We start from the raw sequence: 22,504 nt of genomic DNA, 5'->3' as shown, positions 1-22,504 counted from the left end.
CAAGGTTATTATAGGACATAAGGTTATGACACAGAGGGGTCGGACACAGATGTACAAAGGCAAGTAGTCTTTATTTTGAAACCAGTGAGCAGATATGGAAAGCAGGGTAGAACAGATGAACAATGGTAATGTCTGATGATAGTTACGGTCCTTTTGTGATTGCAGATGATGGAGTCTTTGAACTGAATGGAGCTTGAGAACGTAGGAGACGTAGGAGCACTCACACACAGACGAGGAACACACTGGAAGATCGGGTTGCACAGGAGACAGGTAAGTAGCGAGCGAGGAGTCCTTGAGGTAAGCATACGGGTAAGTATTGCTCAGTGAGACCGGACAGTGAGTGCAGGGTGTGAGTGCTCTATATACTGGTGGTGATGAAGGGGATAATGATGTGCAGGTGACGGTGATTAGTATTCCGGTGATTGGGAGCGTTGTGATTGGTGCATGGTGGAGCCTGACGTTCCTCAGGGCCATAGCCTTCCCAGTCTACGAGGTACTCTAGTTGACCATCACGGCGTCGGGAGTCCAAGATCTCGTGTACCTCGTATGCTGTGCCGTCCTCCAGGATGAGCGGAAGGGGGGGTTCGGCGGCTGCCACGTCAGGCCCTGTGGAAGAGGAGACAGAAGGGTGGTGAGGTTTAAGTAAGGAGACGTGGAATGTGGGGTGAATGTGGTAACCTGGTGGGAGTTGGAGCTGATAGGTGACCGGGTTGATCTGCTTGATGATCTTGAATGAACCTGGCCAATGAACCTGGGACTCAGCTTCCTGCAGGGCAGACGCAGCTTGATGTCCCTAGTTGACAGCCAGACCTTCTGTCTGGGCTGGTAGACTGGGGTGTCGGAATGGCGAAGGTCGGCTGTCAGTCTGCGTCTGCGCAGGGCTCGTTGCAGCTGGTGGTGTGCTGAGTCCCAGACCCTCTCGCTCTCTCGGAACCAGTAATCCACAGCTGGTACGTTGGAGGGTTCCCCATCCCAGGGGAACAGTGGGGGTTGGTATCCGAGTACGCACTGGAAAGGTGTGAGTCCTGTAGTTGGTTGACGTAGGGAGTTCTGTGCGTACTCGGCCCAACCCAAGTACTGGTTCCAAGAGTTCTGGTGGTCATGACAGAAGGTACGGAGGAAGCGGCCGATCTCCTGGATTTTCCTTTCCGTCTGCCCGTTCGACTGTGGGTGGTATCCAGATGTTAAGCTGACGGCCACACCTAGGAGCGAGTGGAAGGCTTTCCAGACACGGGAAATGAACTGTGGTCCTCTATCGGAAACAATATCTTCAGGAATTCCGAAGTACCGGAACACATGGTTGAATAACAGTTCAGCTGTTTCCATAGCAGTGGTTAGTCCTTTCAGAGGGATTAGACGACATGACTTGGAGAAGCGGTCGATGACAACCAGAATTCAGGTGAATCCATCGGATGCTGGAAGGTCGGTGATGAAATCCACTCCTAGGTGTGACCAGGGTTGATTTGGAATGGGCAGAGGAAGGAGCTTGCCGGCTGGTAGATGACGTGAACTCTTGGAGGTGGCGCACTCCCTGCAGCCCTGCACGTACCTTCTGACGTCTGCCGCCATGTTTGGCCACCAGAAGCATTGTTTTAGCAACGAGAGGGTTCCATTGACCCCCAGGTGACCAGTGCCAAGTGACCTGTGGGCTGAGTGGATGATTGGAGTGCGTCGTGACCGGGTGATGAAAAGCAAGCCTGGTGGACAACCTGGCGGAGGATTCGTGGAGGCATTGGAGGAGGGAATGGTCTCTTCCGACCACGTGATGGGACTTACGATGAGGGAACTTGGAATGATCGGTTCAGGTTCTTCAGATTTTTCTTCAGGAGCATGGAGACGAGAGAGGTCGTCAGCTTTCACATTTTTTGATCCAGGGCGGTAGGAGATGGTAAAGTGGAAGCGGGAGAAAAACATGGCCCAGCGGGCTTGTCTAGGGTTAAGTCTCTTGGCAGCACGGAGATATTCGAGGTTCTTATGATCAGTTAATACCAGGAAAGGGTGTTTTGCTCCCACCAACCAATGTCTCCACTCTTCCAGGGCTAGCTTCACTGCGAGAAGTTCTCCGTCACCGATGTTGTAGTTGACTTCCGCCGGGTTGAGCTTGCGGGAGAAGAAGGCACATGGATGGAGTTTGTTTGGGGTCCCCTGCTGCTGGGACAGCACCGCTCCCACTCCGGTGGTGGAGGCGTCCACCTCCACGATGAAGGGCAGTTCTGGATCGGTGTGGACGAGGAGGGGAGCGGTGGTGAAGGCTTCCTTTAGGAGATTGAAGGCGTAGGTGGCAGCTGGTGATCAGGACAGAGACTTGGGCTGATGGCGTAGCAGATTTGTGAGAGGATGAGTGATGGAGCTGTAATTCTTGCGGCAGCGATAAAAGTTAACAAATCCCAGGAATCTTTGAAGTTCTTTGATGGTGGTAGGTTCTGGCCAGTTGGTGATGGATTCCACCTTCCTCTCGTCCATCCGGATGCCACTGTGGTCGATGATGTAACCAAGGAAGTGTACTGATGGCTGATGGAACGAGCATTTTTCGGCTTTCAGGAAGAGATGGAACTGTCGAAGACGGGTGAGGACCTCCGCAACATGTTGGCAATGTTCGGCCAAGCTCCAGGAGTATATGAGGATGTCGTCGATGTACACCAGTACGAATCGGTTGAGGAACTCCCGGAGCACCTCATGGATGAAGTCCTGGAATACGGAGGGGGCGTTGACCAGACCATACGGCATGACGAGGTACTCGTAGTGGCCGGTGGGTGTGATGAAGGCGGTCTTCCACTCGTCCCCCTCGCGTATCTGGATGAGGGTATACGCGCTGCGGAGGTCCAGCTTCGTGAACACAGTGGCACCACGGAGATGTTCCAGGGCCGCCGGGACGAGAGGAAGGGGATAACGGAACTTCACTGTGATTTTGTTGAGGGAGCGGTAATCTATGCAGGGCCTCAAGCCTCCGTCCTTTTTGGCCACGAAGAAGAAGGTGGATGCAGCAGGGGATGTAGATGGACGAATATATCCTTGGTCGAGGGCCTCCTTGATGTACTCCTCCATGGCCTTCTCCTCCGGGATGGATAGAGGGTAGATCTTACCCTTAGGCACTGGTTCACCCGGAAGCAGATCTATGGCACAGTCCCATGGCCGGTGTGGAGGCAGCTTAGAGGCTCTCTGGGGGGCAGAAGACATCACTGAAGGGGGGCGTATCACTCTGGGATGTCGATGGAGCGTTTCTCAACTGGACTCTCGATGGAGGTTGCACAGACTGGAAGTTCTTTGGAAGGAGCTTGTGGAACGGGAAGTTCAGAGATGCAGTGAGAGAAACAGGCCTCGCCCCACTTCAGGATTTCGCCGGTCTTCCAGGAGATGGTCGGGTTGTGCTGCTCCAACCAGGGCCGCCCTGGAACCACGTCAGCGGTGGAATCCTCCAGAACCAGCAGATGAATGTTCTCAACGTGCAGAAGTCCGACTTGCAGTTGAAGGGGTCCTACCACACGGCGGACATGCTTATGGCTGAGAGGTTTTCCCGTTATGGAACTGATCTGGTAGATAGTCGGAGACGGAGAGGTCTTGAGGCTGAGGTGCCGGCAGAGGGCGCTGGAGATGAAGTTGCCGGCTGACCCTGAGTCGAGGAGCGCCACCACTGTAAGTGAAGTATCAGCAGCAGTAAGATTGACAACAGTGGTGAGTGGTTTCATTTTATGAGTTGAAGGAAGAATGGCACTCACCATGGGACGAGGAGGTCGCGTGGGGCATGCGGAGATGACATGCCCGGCGTACCGCAGTACAGACAGAGATTCAGGGTCAGCCGACGTCTTCGTTCAGTGGGGGTGAGACGAGAGTTTTCAACATCCATGGGTTCATTGGCTGGTTCTGGGGAGCTGACGGGTTCGGACCGGCAGAGGAGTGAATCGGAGAATGACTGGCCCTGGTGTTCTTGAAGACACGCTTGCATACGAGTGGCGCAGCGGATGGAGAGCTGGATGAATTTCTCTAGGCCGATGGAATCCTCGTATGCAGCGAGATGCAGCCGCACCCGAGGCTCCTATCCTTGGCGGTAGGTAGTGATCAAAGCTTGTTCATTCCATCCACTTACGGCAGCCAGCGTTCTGAATTGCAAAGCATAATCATAAATAGACATGGAACCTTGTTTTAAATTGTAAAGTTTCTCACCTGCAGACGAGTCAGTGATGGGTTTTCCGAAAACCTCCCGGAAGTGAGAAAAAAAGGCTAAGTATGACTGAGTTACCGCGCTATGTTGTGACCAGATGGAATCAGCCCATTTTAATGCTTTGCCGCTGAGTTGGGAGATGAGGAACGCTATTTTGGCTGTGTCGTTCGGGTACAGGTGCGGCTGCATCTCTAGGACCAGTTCACACTGCAGCAGGAAACCGCTGCAGTCCTCCGCCAATCCTGAGTAGGGCGCTGGTTTGGCCATGGGACTGGCGTAAACAGGTGGAGAAGGAGATGGGGCTGTGTTGACGGTGGTGACTGCAGGTGCCGGTGAAGGAGAGGTGGTTGTGGATGGCGTTGGTGGGTTGATGGTTAGAGTGCGGCGTAGCGCATCCACAAGTGCTTGGAAGGGATACTGTTGGCTCATACTGGTTAGCGGTTATGGTCCGGTCTTCTGTTATGACACAGAGGGGTTGGACACAGTTGTACAAAGGTAAGTAGTCTTTATTTTGAAACCAGTGAGCAGATATGGAAAGCAGGGTAGAACAGATGAAAAATGGTAATGTCTGATGATCGTTACGGTCCTTTTGTGATTGCAGATGATGGAGTCTTTGAACTGAATGGAGCTGGAGAACATAGGAGCACTCACACACAGACGAGGAACACACTGGGAGATCGGGTTGCACAGGAGACAGGTAAGTAGCGAGCAAGGAGTCCTTGAGGTAAGCATACGGGTAAGTATTGCTCAACGTGACCGGACAGTGAGTGCAGGGTGTGAGTGATCTTGTGAATCTTCGCCCATACCTCTCTTGAATGCCTCATAATAGGATTTGTGGTTATGTTTGAACACTGAGACAAACGCTTAATAGGGCTGTATGGCCAAGACAGAGTTTTCTCAATAGTAACCCAATCTAATTGAGTATTATTGTTCCAATGTTTGGCCAATTTGGCCATTTCATAAGATACCTGATAGAGCCGAGGGTCTGGTAGTCCCAACCCTCCCTTATCCCGAGAAGCACATAATTTGTTAAGCTTTATCCTGGGCCTTTTCCCATTCCATAGGAAATGTTTAACCATTATATCATATTGATTAAAAATCAACTGTGGTGTTGTAAGTGCATCATAAGCACATAGTTAAGCTGCGGCGAAACCACCATTTTGATTATATTCACTTTCCCCCATAAAGTTAACTGGATTTTCCCCCATTTGTCCAGGTTATTTCTTATGTTTTGTAAAAGTGGTGCCAAATTTAACATAAGAATCTCTTCTAAATCCCTGCTTATCTTGATACCTAAATATTTTATCCCTCTTGGGATCCATCTGAAGCCAAATTTAGTTAGCACATTTGCATTACATATTCCGGATATAGGCACAGCTTCAGATTTTGTCCAGTTAATCTTATATCCAGACACTTTAGAATAGGATTGAACTGTCTCCATTAAATGAGGTAAAGACTTATCTGGATCTTTTACTAAGGCCAAAATGTCATCAGCATAAAAAAACAATTTGTGTTCTTTGTCACCTCCCTTTATGCCCGAAACGTTTATATTAGCCCTAATAGCAATGGCCAAAGGTTCCAATGTGATGGTGAACAATAATGGCAACAGCGGACATCCCTGTCATGTCCCCCTGGTAAGATCAAAAAGTGGGGAGACTTTACTGTTGGTAATCACGCATGCCTTGTGTTTTATACAATGTTTGGACCCACTTTATGAAATATGGCCCAAACCCAAAATTTGACAACGTTGTAAATAAAAATTCCCAATGAACCCGATCGAACACCTTTTCTGCATCGAGTGAAAGGGCAACAGTTGGTTTGGGTTCTTCACTGTTTAGCCAAATTAAGTGTAGTAACCTTCTCATGTGGTCTGTTGATGACCTATTCATCATAAATCCAACTTGATCAGGGTTTATAATATTGGATAACACCTTCTCTAACCGTAACGCCAGAATTTTACTTAAAATCTTACAATCTACATTAATCAGGCTAATTGGTCGATAATTTGAAGGTTCGGTGGAATCTCTATCTTTCTTAGGAATCACAGATATTAGAGCATTGTTAAAAGAAGGGGGAAGAGATCCCCTAGCATATGCCTCATTATATACTTCTGTTAGGATGGGTGTAAGTAAATCTATATACTCTTTATAATATAATATAATAACAGGGAGCCCATCTAATCCTGCTGATTTACCATTCCGCATGATACAGCTTTTCTGTTATTGGACTTTCTAACAAACTCACCTCCTCTGAGGACAGTTTAGGTAGTTTGAAATTGGAGAAAAAAAACGTTCTTCTTGTTTAGGATTAATATCAGCAGTGTACAATTCCTTATAAAACTGCTGTAATACATCATTTATTTCCTTTGTTGAGGTAACTATTGTATTTCCTTTCTTAATAGCTGCTATTAAATTACATGTATTCTTTTGCTTCAACTGTCTGGCTAGCAGTTTACCAGTTTTCTCCCCATCTTCATAGAAAGTAGCTCCCAGTCTAAACAAGGCGTATTCTACCTTTTTATTATACATTTCCTGAAGTTCAAATTTATATTTACAAATATCTTGATACAATTGATTTGAAAAGCATTTGAATAATTATTTTTCATAATTCTTAATTTTGTTTTCCAATTCCTGTATTCTGTCCAGGCCCTCCCTTTTCCGTTTAGATGCATAGCCTATTATCTTTCCTCTTACGTATGCTTTAGATGCCTCCCATTCAGTTGATCTTCTATCAGTACTACCAGTATTAATTTCAAAAAAAGACTGTAAATCTTCTTTTAACAATAAACTAAAGGCCTCATGAGATAGAAGTGAAGTGTTTAATCTCCATCTGCCTTTTCTCTCTTTGTCACAGTTAATATCAATGCCTAACTTCACAGCGGCATGATATGATAAAGCGATAGCATTTATTTTGCAGTGTGTAACATGCTTTGTCAAGGTATTCGAGATCAGAAACATTCATTCTGGAGTGGGATTTATGACAATTTGAGTAAAAGGTGGATTCACTAGACGCCAAATAACCACTAACCCATTATCTTCACTCAGCATATGAATTGCTGTCTTTAGGATGTGGTTGGTTACTAAATTTACTTTTGTCTAGAAAAGCATCCCAAACTTGATTAAAATCTCCGGCCAGGATTATTTGACCTTCCATTTCCCCTAAAGTCTTGTTTACTTCATAGAAAAAACTAGGATCCCCTATATTTGGTGCGTAGATGTTACACAACATCACTTTGATACCGTTTATCTGGGCCTGTACACAGACCATTCTCCCCTCACAGTCTTTAAGCTCACCAGTCAAAATAAAATGTAATTTCTTGTTCACTAGTATAACAATGCCATTCCGCTGGCTGGAAAAGGAGCTATGAAATACCTGTCCGACCCACCCATATTTCAATTTTAGAGCCTCTTCCCCTTTAAAGTGTGTTTCCTGGATAAATGCAATATCCACTTTATTATATTTCAAATAAGTCATAACTTTGCCTCTTTTTATAGGATTCCCACAGCCTTTTATATTCCAAGACATGCATGTTATATAATTCCCCACCATAGTGCACTATGTAATATCAAGGGAAAAAGAAAAAGAAAAAAAAGGAATACCAAAGCCACTGTTGTGTATATAACGTTAGATCTATATGTACATTGCAACCTAGCAAGTATAATAAAATTTTTTTATTTATAAACTTTGTCATGACCAAACCTTTTTCATAAATGTACAAAAAACAAAAAACAAAACAAACACAACTAAGTAACATAAAATGCTCTCTTAAAATGCAAACTGGGAGCTCTGACTGATCTCTGGTCTTTAAACCAAAACAAAAAAAAAAAAAAAAAAGCAAAAACAGTTGCGATTCTCACTGGCCAATGCCAGCCAAGACGGTGAAAAGGGGGCGGTACCTGCCACTATCTAATGCGCGGTCCTGGCGGCATAAGCTCAGAATCTTCCTCTTCACAAACTTCTACAGACTACGACTTCTAGACAGCTGTGGAGAAGACGCAAGAAGACGGATTACCCTCTTGGCATTCCAACATGTCCAACGCTTGCACGCTGTGTTCGGGACCCAGAGGCTCCAGACACCCACGAGTACTGTATTCTGTGCCTGGGACTCGCCTATGCAGAAGCAACACTCGCCGGGTCGGGCTGCCCGCACTGACTGCGAGGATCTCCCAGTGCGGGTGCTGAGGGCTTGGAGGAGCGTCGCCCTTGGTGAATGTTCTTGGTAACGTCCCACTGCCACCGATGAGCTGCTGGTGGGACGGCCACATATGGACGATTGCGCAGGGATTAGGTGTGATTCACCACCCTGCCCTCCAGTATACTTCACTGAAGAGAGTCTTCTATGCTGCCGTCGAGACCCTGCCGCCTGACCATGCATATTGCAGATAAAGTGTACGCCGCCTCAGGTGAAGCAATCTCAGCACTCCACACGATGGCGGTGCTTCAGGTTTTTCAAGCTCAGCTCCTGAAAACCCTGGATGAGGGTGAAGCGGACCCCGAGGCGATTAAAGACCTGCGAATGATTTTGCCCTGAAGGCAACAAAGAAAACAGCCCAGGCGTTCGGGCGAAGCATGGGCTTCATGGTAGTGCTCCACCGTCATCTGTGGCTGACACTCACCGAGCTAAAAGATGCAGACAGGAAGGCACTGCTCAACGAAGAGAAATAGAGAGAGAGAGAGAGAGAGAGAGAGAGAGAGAGCTTCCTTTGCTGTAATGTTGGGCCTTGTGTCTCTAGTGTCTAATTGATTTTTTAAAAGTCACTGTTGCAGTGTAATGCATATTGCACTTTGTTCATGTTTAATATAATGTATGTTTAACCATTGTTTAAGAATGTTGCATTTTCTATGAATATCTGATTACTGTACTGTATTTGTCTAAATACATTTACATTTTAATAATAATTCAACTGCTAGCTACAACCATGGTAGGTCTCTGACTAAATACTGATACCTAGTGGTCAAAACCAATAGAAAAAATAATAGGTCAGTATTAGTAAATGTAGACAACAGGGGCGCCGTTGGCACGGGGGACAGGGGGGTCAGGACCCCCGCAGTTTTGAAAAGGCAGCAATCGACCCCCGCAGTTTTCATGAGGGAAAATGGTCTGCGCGCTATTTTTTCTGTCGAGATTTTTTTCGTGCTATATTCTGACGAACATCACAATCATTGTAATTAATTCAAGCCATACACCAATGCTAAGTTTTTAAATGTTTATTAGACATCTTTTAGTGACATGGAGAAAATAAATTACGATTACGTTTTATGTTGTTGCTAACCTACATGTATGTAGCCTTAGGCTGGCTAGCCTATTCCTATTTGACAGCTTACGGTACGTCGTCATCATCTAATGGTGCTTGCTTCTGAATGATAGCGGTCCAGTCCTTAACAGGCAGGGTCAGGGAATTTACTAGTCTTACTTGTGCCTTGCTGTCTCAAGTTTGTACTTTCTTTTAGTCTGCCTGGCAGAACCACAAACATGAAGCCAACGAAACAGAGTTTGGTCTCGTTTTTTCAAAAGGCAAATGTAAGTTGCCATACATTTTATACATGTCCAGCCTATATGAAATGCCAATTGTCATCATTATCCCAAATGCCATTTAGCCATGTTTGTGAAGGCCTTTAATTCTAAATGATTTATTTTAATCCAATAGATAATAGTTTAAGTCAGTGGCTCTCAAAGTATGGTACGACTCAGGCTCCCTCTAGCGGTACGCAGAGGAATCACTAAAATATAAATTAATGTTAAAACACTATACATTTTAATTTAATCTTTACGTTTTTTTTGTTTGTTTTTTTACTTTTAGGTACCGTACAGTTTTTATTTAAGTTTTAAGTACTGAATTTTAATTGAATCATTATTACCTCTGAGCTGTATTATTTCATCTGTAAATGAAACATCTGGACAATCCAGGATTGGGACAATCCTGGATTGTCTTATTATTCTAATTAAATTTGTTTAAAATCAACATTTTTTAAATTTAAAATATTCACAAGATGATGCATATTATAAATAATATATTCTTATAAAGATAAAAAGTCCCTGGAAATAAATTTGAGGGGGTCTAATATCGCCCTGTAATGGAAATGTTAATGGCTGTTAACTTGGATGGTGCTCCTAAATTTTTGAATGTGTGCCTATTTATTTATTTAGATAAATAGAGCCCTGATTTATTAGATTTATTAGAGCCCTGATTGGTCTTGATTTATTTATTTAGATATTGATACAGTTATTTTTTACATTCCCTGGCTCAGCACAAAATATCTTCTTGGGCTATATTTTCAGGTAATTTCTGATGATAATGAGGCTGGTCCAAGTCAGGCTGAAATAGACAGAGAGGATCAGCTTGAGGGCAATGAAGACAGTGGAAAAATACAGCAGGAGGATCAGCTTGAGGGCAATGAAGAGAGGAGAAAAAGACAGCGGGAGGAAGGAGAGACAGAAGGAGGAGAGGAGAATGAAAGTGAGAATTTAGGCCTAATTAGCTCAACATATACACAACCAATTCAACCTGATCCTCAAGTCATTCAAAAGCAAGTGATTGGTGGTGATAAGACATTATCTTTCCAAAAATCTTGGTATGATAAGTACCCATGGCTGCACGTTAGTCAGGGTGTTGATGGAGTTCTGTGTTTTCACTGCTCCAAATACTTTAAGGCAGGAAAACCAGCACAGGTAAAGAGTGCAGAGACAGCTTTTGTCAGTGTTGGCTTTAAAAACTGGAAAAAAGCACTGGAACGGTTTAGCATGCATGAGAAGTCAGAGGGCCACTAAGTTGCGATCACAGCTACATTATATGAAAACAGATCAATCAGTGCACAGTTGAGCAAGGCACACATTGTGCAGCAGAATGAAAACAGAGATAATCTGTTAAAGATTATTAGTGGGGTTATGTTTCTTGTGAAACAGGGACTGGCCTTAAGGGGGCATGATCATCAGAAGGGGAACCTAGATGAGCTTTTAAAATATAAAGCCGAGGACAATCCATCTCTAACCAGATGGTTGTCTGCCAAGAGGGAGGTATACACCTCTTGGGAATGTCAGAATGAGCTTATTGATTTGTTTAGCTCATCAATTGTCAGGGCGATCACAGACGAAATCCATGCCTTACCTGTATTACAGTATTCTGTAATAATGGATGGCACACAGGATATTTCAGGAACTGAGCAAGAGGCCCTGTGCCTACGCTATGTTGATCAGGATTTGATGGTGCATGAGGAGTTCATTGGCTTGTATGAAACAACATCCACAACAGGAGAAAATCTTGCAAAGGTTATCTTAGATATACTGTTGAGGCTCAATTTGCCAATATCAGGCCTCAGAGGTCAGGCGTATGATGGGGCTGCCAACATGGCTGGGAAATACTCAGGAACACAGGCAATCATTTGTCAGATGCAGCCACTAGCACCATATGTACATTGTGGAGCCCATTGTGTGAATTTAGTAACACAACTGGCATGCTCAGCCTCTCCTGTAGTGCGGAACGCACTTCAGTGGATAAACGAGCTTGGCACATTCTTTTCCCAGTCTGGTAAGCTAAAGAATACCTTTAAATCTATTGCTGCCTCTGCTGGGGATGGGCCAATCCAATCAATCAGGCCTTTATGCCCAACCAGGTGGACTGTGCGGGCATCTACCATTCGTGCTGTGCTGTCACAGTATGAAATGGTGTTAAATGCTCTGCAAGAGATGGCAGATAGTAACCGCAGCTCTGAATCAGCAAGCCGGGCCCATGGCTTGCTTGATAGATTCCAACAAGGTAACGTTGTGCTGGGCCTTATGCTTGCCCTAGATACCATAGGTGAACTAGAGTTACTAAACGTATCTCTGCAGAAAAACACACAGACAGTGGAGGGCATGCTTTCTGCTGTCTCCCTCATCCAAGATAGCTTGAGGAAAAAGAGAGACACTGACCACTTTCAAACAATCTTTAGGGAGGCAGTGGACAAGTGTGACAATCTGTCTCTCGAAACCTATTGTTTTACCACGCAGTCACAGGCCCCCCAAAAGGTATTCTGGGCCAGCCTCTGCTTACACTCCTGGATCTGCCTCAGAGTTCTATAGAACTGAGTTTTACCGTGTCCTAGACACAGTAGATACACAGATGAGAGACAGATTTAGGCAACCAGGCATTGAGATGATCAAACAATTAGAAAACACACTCCTGACTGGCATTACAGATGATGCTGTTCGTAAATATCCAGAGCTGAATGAAGAAAACTTGAAAATTCAGTTAACTATGTTTAAAAGCAAATACAATGTCAAGACAACTGCAGATGTTGTGCAAATTTTGAAAGATATGGTCCCTGAGGTTCGTGGCCTATTCACTGAGGTGGAGACACTAGTAAGATTATTGATGGTGGTGCCCATTTCTTCTGCTGAGGCTGAAAGAAGCTTTAGTGGGTTACGTAGACTCAAAACATGGTTGCGATCCAGTATGAGTCAGAAAAGACTCAATGGTGTAGCTGTGTGTCATGTTCACAAAGACAGGCTTGACACACTGGACAAGAGAGAAATTGCCCAGCTATTTGTGCAGGGAAATGAGAGGAGGAGGACAGTTTTTGGGTCCTTTAAAAACTGAATTACCTGTGTACAGTGGTACATAGCAGTGTATAGCAGTAATAAATGTATATTTCACATGTTTCAAGAAGAGTATTTTATTTTATAAGTAGAGTATTTTATTTCAGATCTTTTTTTATTTATATAAAAGCTGTTAAAATGTTTGAATTTTTCATTATATCACAGCTGACTGTAAGTGCAAACTAAGTTTAAAATCACTGTACTTTAAGTTAAGTTTTTCAGTCATAACGATATTCTGATATGTTGAGCAATAACAAATGTCCTCTTGCATTTTGTAGCATGACACTGTAACTAATAAATGTTAACTGCCAACATATAGTGGAGAGTGCATGATGTTGATTTGGTAGTTTGTTTATATCAGATGTATAATATCACTTTATATCAGATGATTGAATATGCCTAACCATTTGATCATGTCTGTTTGGATCATAACCATATAGTAAAGTGTTAACACTTATTTACTCAAAGCTTTATAACATATAATCATTCCATGTAATTATTAACAACTATTAACGCAAATAGTGTGAAATTACAGAATCACAATTTATCAAAGTAGAAATGTGCAAATTTAAAAGTTGAGACATCCCACATAAAAAGGTAACCAGGGGAGAGATTCTGCAGGCACTTTGCTCATTCCTAAGATTTGATCATTCAAATGTACTTCTTATTTCACTTTCTTTGTATTGTAATAAATTGTAACTACTGGACTGTGCCTACAACACAACTGAATACAGTTTGTTTTTAGCCTACTTAATTGTAATTGAGATCATGGAATGCTGAATGAATTTGACCTTTTTTTCTTCCTCTTCTTTTTTTAATCATTCCTCACTTGCAGGCATATTAATAAAGGGGCTCATACTATAGCTAAATTTCAACTTGTTCAGTCACTTCTGGTTCTCAGAACCCCCAATAGCTTGTTCTCCATTGTTGCATCTCCATGGATGAGACCGATAACTACATACTGTACTTCAAAGATTATTCAACCTTCATTGAATTTTATGTATAATCAATGAACTCTTCAACAATTCTGAGTTTGTCTGTTTCAAAAAATAACCAAAAAAGTAAACACTAAATGTTTAACTTTCTATATTGTCAAAATAAATAATTGCAACAGTTCTATCATACTTAAAATAAAACTCAGTAGGCCTACAAAGAAAAAACAAGTGTTCTCTTTTCAATTCCCATTTGCTGATGTGGAAGTCGACAGCACATAAATGCCAGAATGTAAAATTAATGATGCATTTAAATGTGATACATTTTTATTCATACTTTATAAATTAATGCACAATTAGCATCTTCTAGTACAAATGCACAGTTCTCACATTTATTTATGCATTAAAAAAGTACATATAAGCTTGTGCCTTATATTGTGATCTCACATAGCAGAATATTTTAGTCCAGAGACATGTGACGCATATATAGGCCTACATGCATGCAGTTTTAACGCAGCTTTTGGTTATTTCATGACTTAATAGATGACAGAACTACGACGTTGCATTTATAGAGAGTAATATACAGCGCGTCATATTTGCGTGGCAGCGCGTGATTGAAAAGTGCGCGCGGTCTTGCAAACCACCAGTTGAGAAACATTTACGTAAGCTATAGATATATATAATGTTCGCTGTTCACTGTTGTTCTGCTGAAGCTCATTCGGCACCTGTATCATTTCCGCGCTTGTTTGACTTGCGCCTGGCGCTGAGGCGAAGTTGGAGTACACGTCTGAAAAGTCTCCCGTTTTTTGTGGTCTTAAAGAGAAGATTCTGCGTTTAAATAAACGCAATTCTGTCGTCAACAACAACAACAACAAGTAGACAGAAACAGCAATTGTGAGCGGGGTGGCCAAGCTTTGGCCAGGCCCTGGCTCCGCCCCTTTTGCTTACAGTTTGGTCCCCCCCACTTTGAAAATGCCTCCTGCGCCCCTGGTAGACAAAGATTTTGGTTGGCTTGTATGTTTGGTGCGGAATGGGTATGGTAGGGGGCCCGACTTCATTTTATTTCATAGGGCCCAAAATTGCTAGCGGTGCCCCTGGCTGTTGGAGCGCTTTCTTGGCAGGCAGAAACATCTTTCTTTTTTCAGCCAGCTCCCTCGTCATGTCTGGAAATAGCATCTTCCCATTCAATTCCATGGCGCTCCCGCGCTGACTGTCTCAGAAACCTGATCAGCACCGGTCTTGGCGGTTGATCCTCACTCGGCATGGGGGCCAATATATGATGAGCCCTCTCAATTTCGAATTCCCCCTCCATGTCGATCTCCAGGCCTTCACTCAAAACTTTCTTCACACATCTCTCCAGGGTGCCGTTCGTCCTATACTTCTCTTTTAGCCCCACAAGCCTTAAATTGTTCCACTTACTATGGTTCTCAAGCATTTGAACACGATCCCACAACACTTTTATCTTCTTTTCTTTAGCATCTTTATCTGTCGCCAGTCCCCCTGTCACGTCCTCCAGTTGTGAAATACGGCCTTCCGCCTCCTCCATCCTGACTTGCAGCCCGTTCACCGTATCTTTTAACTCGGTCATTGTCTCTTTGATAACGATTGTGTCCGCTGCAACTACCTGAAGTGTCTTACTCATTTTGGTAACTTCAGTGAAAACTTTCTCCAGGCTCATTTTCGCGTCAGTCTGTTTTTCGGGCAGGCTCAGATATGCTTTGGCCTCCATCGGAGGTGGAGTACTCCTGTCGTCATCATCGTAATACCGACAGAAACGTGATTAAGTTCCTAGAATCTGGATCATGGACATCAAGTATTTTTTCAACAAGATGTCAACTATTTCATCATAATTATATATTAATTGGCGAGTGGATAAGAGCTTATCTAGAGCGCCGCCATCTTGCTTTAGATACTCACGTGACTCCCCTTATTTTTCATTCTTAATAAAAATAAATATTATCAAGGTCTCATCCATTTGTGATAGTTCCAGGTTGCCATGGTCACGCAGGTTGTTTACACATTTAACTTGCGGCCATGAGAAATAGATGTCGTTTCCTCAACATAATGAAGTCATGGCCACGAGAAAAATATATCGTTCCCTCACCATATGATCTTGAGGCCACGACATAAGGATGTCGTTACCTCGACAAAATGATCTCGTGGCCACGAGTTATTATCACGTTCCCACAAATTAATATCTTGTGGCCACGACATATTACGTTCCCACAAGTTTACATGTTGTGGCCACGACAAAACTAAATGAACCGAACATGTGCCCTCCTGGTCACCTTACAAATCAGACCTGAGGGGGCAATGCCCCCTTTTGCCCCCTCATGGTGCCGGGTCTGAATAGACATCTAACATAACCCAAGAATAGACTAGTCATCAATTAGACTGCTATTAGACGACTACATATTTCCATCTAATAGATGGTGAATATGGGTCTAGGTTAACCCTCAGGGGTCTGAGGATTTTTGGGGCCCTGGAGAAGTTTTGACATGCCCTGACATTTGTGCTTTTTTCAGTTGTTCATAAACATATTAATGACAAAAGTGTCATTACACTGTATTCAGCACAAACTAGGCTACAATAATATGTGAGGAACATGTATGTACATGTTTGTGTTTTTGAAGGAATAACGTTTATGCGTGGTTATTGAAAAAACAAAAAACTTAAGTCACTGAAATAAGGCCAAAAAAATAAATAAATTAAAACTGTGTTCACAAGGATTCTGGGTATTGGAGGTTGTAGACTAGAGTTTTTGCTTCAGAATGAAGTAAAAATGATCCTTCCTACTCCTTCGTATAAAACAATAGAGAGATTTAAATTTTCTAAGACACTTTTGGTCAAGAAACACAGTATGCGTGGAGGCGTGAATCCTCATGTATAATGGGTGATTCTCACCTGAGAAGACAAAAGAATTGCATAATAATGACCTGAAATGACTTGCATATTAATGAGGCCTTTCAGTCAGGTAGGCTGTGAAAAAACTCTCTGTGATCATGCTGATAACAGGATTAAAATCCACTCAGGACAAAAAAAAAACATGATTTTTGTGATCTCATGCATGCACGTATTATTGCACATGATATGAAGAAAATTGTGTATAGGCCTATGTTAAATTACAGTACCAGTCAAAAGATTGAACACATTGCCGTTATAATGTTTTTAAAAGAAGTCTCAAGTCTCTAACCAAATAATGGTTTTCTATTTTAATATTCTTTAAAATATAATGTATTTCTGTGATGCAAAGCGTCTGAACATTCCTACCTCTAGGGCATTTCATATAGGCTACTATATTTGTTATATTATAGAGCCTAAATGTTGATGTGCAGTTGACAAACTATACATCATTAAAAAGATCTAAGACTCAAGCTTCATATTTTGACTCTTAAAATCTTATATTGACCATCATTTCTTAATATGCTTAAAAGCACACATTTGGAGAAATATTGATGGATTCTCATATGTTTATATCAATTTTCTATACAGAGGAGTAATATTTATTATTCTATATTTATTGTCATTATTATGAGCGCTGGATGCTGTGTTTTTAATTCATAGGTACAGCCGGAGGGCGCTCTGCCCCTTTTGTCCACAAATGCCTCAGTAAAAGAAGAGGCATATCATGTGACAATCAAGGAACTAACAGAGGCAAGAGATCGCTAAATATGGCTATTCAAAACACTTTTGAAGAAAATAAATACACGATTGAGATGATGTATGCATGTATTGGCCGCATTAGCGGATAATGAGCTGAATCACAGACTTCTGAAATGGCTCTCTTTTCATACAGATTACATAAACACAGAAGGTTTGTTTTCGATTTGACTTGCATGTTTTAAAACCTGACATCTTAACGTTTTTTTTTTAGACCTAAGTGTAATTTTTTGTGATTAGTATTCACTAAGTTACAGTTCATTTTCTGAGAACTATCAGATTGGACTTCGTTCAGAGGGAGATGAGAGATCACGCATCATGTTAGTTTTCTTTATTTTACAAAAAGCACAACATTTTCTTTTTGCTCTGAGTGTACACAAATGAAAGAAGACATTCCACAGATTAAAATGGTGTATAACTCTTAATTGTATGTGCAACATTAACGGAGTATTTTGAGTCTCTTTCACACTGATAAGAAAAAAACCACGGTGGTATTGCCGGCGATACCCTCAGACCTCAGAGTATTAACACTCTGAGGTATCACCGGCGATACCACCGCGTTTTTTTTCTTACCAGTGTGAAAGAGACTCAAAATACTCTGTCAATGTTGCACATACAATTAAGAGCTATACACCATTTTAATCTGTGGAATGTCTTCTTTCATTTGTGTACACTCAGAGCAAAAAGAAAATGTTGTGCTTTTTGTAAAATAAAGAAAACTAACATGATGTGTGATCTCTCGTCTCCCTCTGAACGAAGTCCAATCTGATAGTTCTCAGAAAATGAACTGTAACTTAGTGAATACTGATGACACAAAAATGAGACTTATGTCTAAAAAAAACTTTGAAATGTCAGGTTAAGGTTTTGTAAGTCAAATCAAAAACAAATATTCTCTGTTTATATAATCTGTATGAAAAGAGAGCCATGTCAGAAGTCCGTGATTCAGCTCATTATCTGCTAATGCAGCCACGCCCATGGAGCGAGTGCTATTCAGACGCAAATTCTGAGGCAATACATGCATACATCGTCTCAATCGTGTATTTATTGTCTTGAAAAGTGTTTTGAATAGCCATAGTTAGCAATCTCTGGCCTCTTAGTTCAGTTCCTGGAGAGTCACATGACCTGTTCTTCTTTAGATAAATTTGTGGACTAAAGGTGTACAGAGCTCCCTCCGGCTGCAAGTATGAACTGAAAACACAGTAACCAGTGTTCACAGTGATGACAATAAATATTGAATAAATATTACTCCTCTGTATAAAAGCCTATATTAAATGCCACAGAGGTAACAATTGTTCAGACACTTTGCATCACAGAAATACATTATATTTTAAAGAATATAATAGAATACCATTATTTTAAATTGTAATAATATTTCACAGTATTGCTGTTTTTCTGTATGTTTGATATACACCATATGATGAGCTTGAGATATGATCACAGAGGGTTTTTTCACAGCCTACCTGACTGAAAGAGCTCATTATTATGCAAGTCATTTCAGGTCATTATTATGTGATTATTTTGTCTTCTCAGGTGTAAATGACCCATTATTCATGATGATTCATGCCTCCACGCATACTGTGTTTCTCAATCTCTCTATTGTTTTACATGAAGGAGCAGGCAGCATAATTTTTACATCATTCTGAAGCAAAAACTCTAGTCTACAACCTCCAATACCCAGAAGTCTTGTGAACACATAATATTATTTTTTTGTCCTTATTTCAGTGACTTAAGTTTTTTGTTTTTTCAATAACCACGCATAAACGTTATTCCTTCAAAAAATACAAACATGTACATACATGTTTCTCACATATTATTGTAGCCTAGTTTGTGCTGAATACAGTGTAATGACACTTTTTCCATTAATATGTTTATGAACAACTGAAAAAAGCACAAATGTCAGGGCATGTCAAAACTTCTCCAGGGCCCCGAAAATCCTCAGACCCCAGAGGGTTAAAATAAGGCTAAATTTGGGCTGTCAGTGAAAATCTAATAGACGTCTAACCATAACCCAAGAACAGTCATCAAATGAAGAGTTTTGTTCCAAAACGTGATAAACGCCATTTTCAAAAAAATTGAGTTTCCGCCAAAATCAGTATTGTATCTGGTCGGTATTGAAAAGTAATTTATTAATTTTGAAATGCGATATCCGTCGTGTTATTCTGTCATGTTTTCTCCCTTTCTTTCCAAAACGCGATAAACGCCAGTCTCATTTCTCTGCAGAACGTGATATATCTGCTCAACCAATCACAGCGCACCATTCCACACACTGTAAACATTGAAGGCTTTTTTAAAAAGGGTTAGTTCACCAAAAAATGAAAATTCTGTAATTTATTACCCTCATGCCGTTCCACACCCATAAGACCTTTGTTCATCTTCAGAACACAAATTAAGATATTTTAGTTGAAATCCGATGGCTCCGTGAAGCCTTCATAGGGAGCAATGACACTTCCTCTCTCAAGACCAATAAAGGTACTAAAAACATATTTAAATCGGTTCATGTGAGTACAGTGGTTCAATATTAATATTATAAAGTGACAAGAATATTTTTGGTGCACCAAAAAAAAAAAAAATGGTAATAAAAATAACAACTTATTTAGTGATGGCCGATTTCAAAACACTGCTTCAGGAGGCATCGGATCATAAATGAATCAGTGTATCGAATCTGCTGTTCGGAGCGCCAAAGTCACGTGATTTCAGCCGTTGGCAGTTTGACACGCGATCTGAATCATGATTCGACACACTGATTAATTTGTGCTCCGAATCTTCCTGAAGCAGTGTTTTGAAATCAGCCATCACTAAATAAGTCGTTATTTTGTTTTTTTTGGCGCACCAAAAATATTCTCGTCGCTTTATAATATTAATATTGAACCACTGAACTCACATGAACCGATTTAAATATGTTTTTAGTACCTTTATGGAACTTGAGAGAGGAAGTGTCATTGCTCCCTATGAAGGCCTAACGGAGCCATCGGATTTCAACTAAAATATCATAATTTGTGTTCTGAAGATGAACAAAGGTCTTATGGGTGTGGAACGGCATGAGGGTAATAAATTACAGAATTTTCATTTTTTGGTGAACTAATCCTTTAACACTATTTTGGTTACACTCATTGCTGGTCTGAATCAGGGCAATAGCAAAGCCGTAAAAATTAGACTATAGATTGCCTCGATTTAACTAAAAGCAGACTGCACATAGCCTATCCAATTCAGAGCTAAATCGTGAATACAGATAGATCATGTCATGAAAGGCCACTTACATCTTGTAGATATCATGACATTGCTAACATGATGGAATATCAACCATCTCATGCACGTCCTGTCCAAAAAATACAATAAATCAGGATTGACTATAGGTGGTCTAACTACGAGCTAAATCATGGCTACACAAAGCCTACGTATAGAACATGTGGGGTTACTCATAGCTGGACAATATTGGGTCTATAGTTAACGGAGACGGTGAAATGATGGCTATTGCTTGCTGGGTTATGCTACTCTAAGCAATGTAACTGAAACTTGTGTTGTGAGCTCTTCTTGTGTCTATTTGCCTCTTCACAATGACTCGCTTGTTGTATTCCTCACTTGTAAGTCGCTTTGGATAAAAGCATCTGCAAAACTAATAAATGTAAATGTAGCCTACACTGTAAGGAATGGACTGTAAAATAGAGCGTAACCGTTATTCTTCCAGTTAAACTGACTAATCTTTCATCCAACCTGTTGCTTGTACTGTTAGGCCTTCTCAAACAGGTGGATGCTGGAGGAGATCAGAATGTTGCAGGTGTCAATATGTATGATGACATATATTGTTTAAATATGGATGCTAACAACAAATTGCCATCCAGCTCTGTTCCTTGGGTTCAACTTAATGGAAAGCTGAAATATTACAGCTGTGGCCCGTACAGCTGTTGGGGAGTGAACATCATTGACCAAATATACATCATGAAGGTAATGTCACAATGTTAAATACAGGGACTTGAGTACAAGTTCAAATACACCAGGTTTTTAAAAGTACAACAATACTAAATTCAGTGTTTAATTTTCTGACATAACTAAAGAAATAAAGAAACTGGTGTGGAAGCAGCAAACAATTTCTTCATACGGCTGACTGGTTTGTGTTTCTTTCGGTCTTGTGCAGGGTGTGTCTGGTAATGCCTGTTCCGGGTCCGGCTCCTTTGTGAATATTCCTGGACTTCTGTCCATGATTGAAGTAGCAACTGATGGCAATGTCTTTGGTGTCAATGCTCAAGGGGCCTTATACCAAAGGTGAACTGAACAGTCATCATATTAAATGTTGTATGAACAAAAGTGATGAATTTTTCAAGAATAATTTTCTGATATAAATCAAATGCTGCATTCAAGAAACCATAATTTTGCAGAACTGGCGTCTCTCAGTCCAACCCCGCTGGCACAGACTGGTTCTCGATTGTTGCCTGTCCCAATGGCCACAAGCATGTGAGCTTTGACCTGGGATTGCTGTGGGTCATCTGTGTTGATGGCTCCGTCCGCAGGTGTACTTTATAGTCTGTCAAGCATCACTGCAGGAACAGAGGAGCTCAATCATTAACAGAAATCTCAGATATTATTAACAGAAAACTATAAAAGCTTGATTAATCTTAATCTTTCTTTTACTTTTTTCTTGCTGTTGAACCAATAAAGCATTATGATAGCATCTTATCAGTGTTGTGTTTCTTGTATAATTTAGTTCAGTAGTTCTCAAACTGGAGGTACAGTGGAATTGACACTATTAAAGCTGCCTCTTTGTCGCCATCTCTGTTTGAAACCTGCAATTGCAGTTGTTTGTGGAATTATCTGTACATGCGTTGTGCCTCGGCACGGTTCCTCAGCGTGGATAAATCTAATGTTTGCTGTCAATCACCACATCGGTGTGGACAATGTACTTCAGAATCACAGATTGTAGTATTGGAAGTATGACCAAAATAAGAATCTTCACCGGAGAATGTCATCTGAACAAGTAGCCTAAGTAACATGTCTGCCACTTTTGTTCTAACTGGGGGGGGGGGGAGGGGCATTACAGTAAATCGGTGATTAAATCTAACGATCGCTTAACTCATATCACCTCAAACCGTGTTAATTATTGTTGTTATAAGGTCATCATACTCTAAGTATATCCTGTAAGTTTTCGAGCTGAAAACGATGGGTTACTTAACGTAATCCCGGGTT

General features: G+C 41.7%; 1 protein-coding gene across 1 annotated transcript in view; it reads left to right on the top strand.

Moving 5' to 3' along the window:
* LOC125257142 (fish-egg lectin-like) overlaps positions 1 to 21,992 on the top strand; it is a 28,927-nt gene extending 6,935 nt beyond the window's left edge. Inside the window, exons 4-6 of the mRNA XM_048173599.1 lie at positions 21,057 to 21,268; positions 21,459 to 21,586; positions 21,700 to 21,992. Of these exons, the coding sequence (XP_048029556.1) occupies positions 21,057 to 21,268; positions 21,459 to 21,586; positions 21,700 to 21,844 (485 nt within the window). The 3' untranslated portion in view covers positions 21,845 to 21,992. The remainder of the gene's footprint in view (positions 1 to 21,056; positions 21,269 to 21,458; positions 21,587 to 21,699) is intronic.
* The last annotated feature ends 512 nt before the right edge of the window (positions 21,993 to 22,504 follow it).

Source organism: Megalobrama amblycephala, linkage group LG2 (genome assembly GCF_018812025.1).
Source record: "Megalobrama amblycephala isolate DHTTF-2021 linkage group LG2, ASM1881202v1, whole genome shotgun sequence".
NCBI classification, from domain to species: domain Eukaryota; kingdom Metazoa; phylum Chordata; class Actinopteri; order Cypriniformes; family Xenocyprididae; genus Megalobrama; species Megalobrama amblycephala.
Note: the sequence above shows the minus strand (reverse complement) of the source record. Positions and strands in the feature narration are given on the sequence as shown.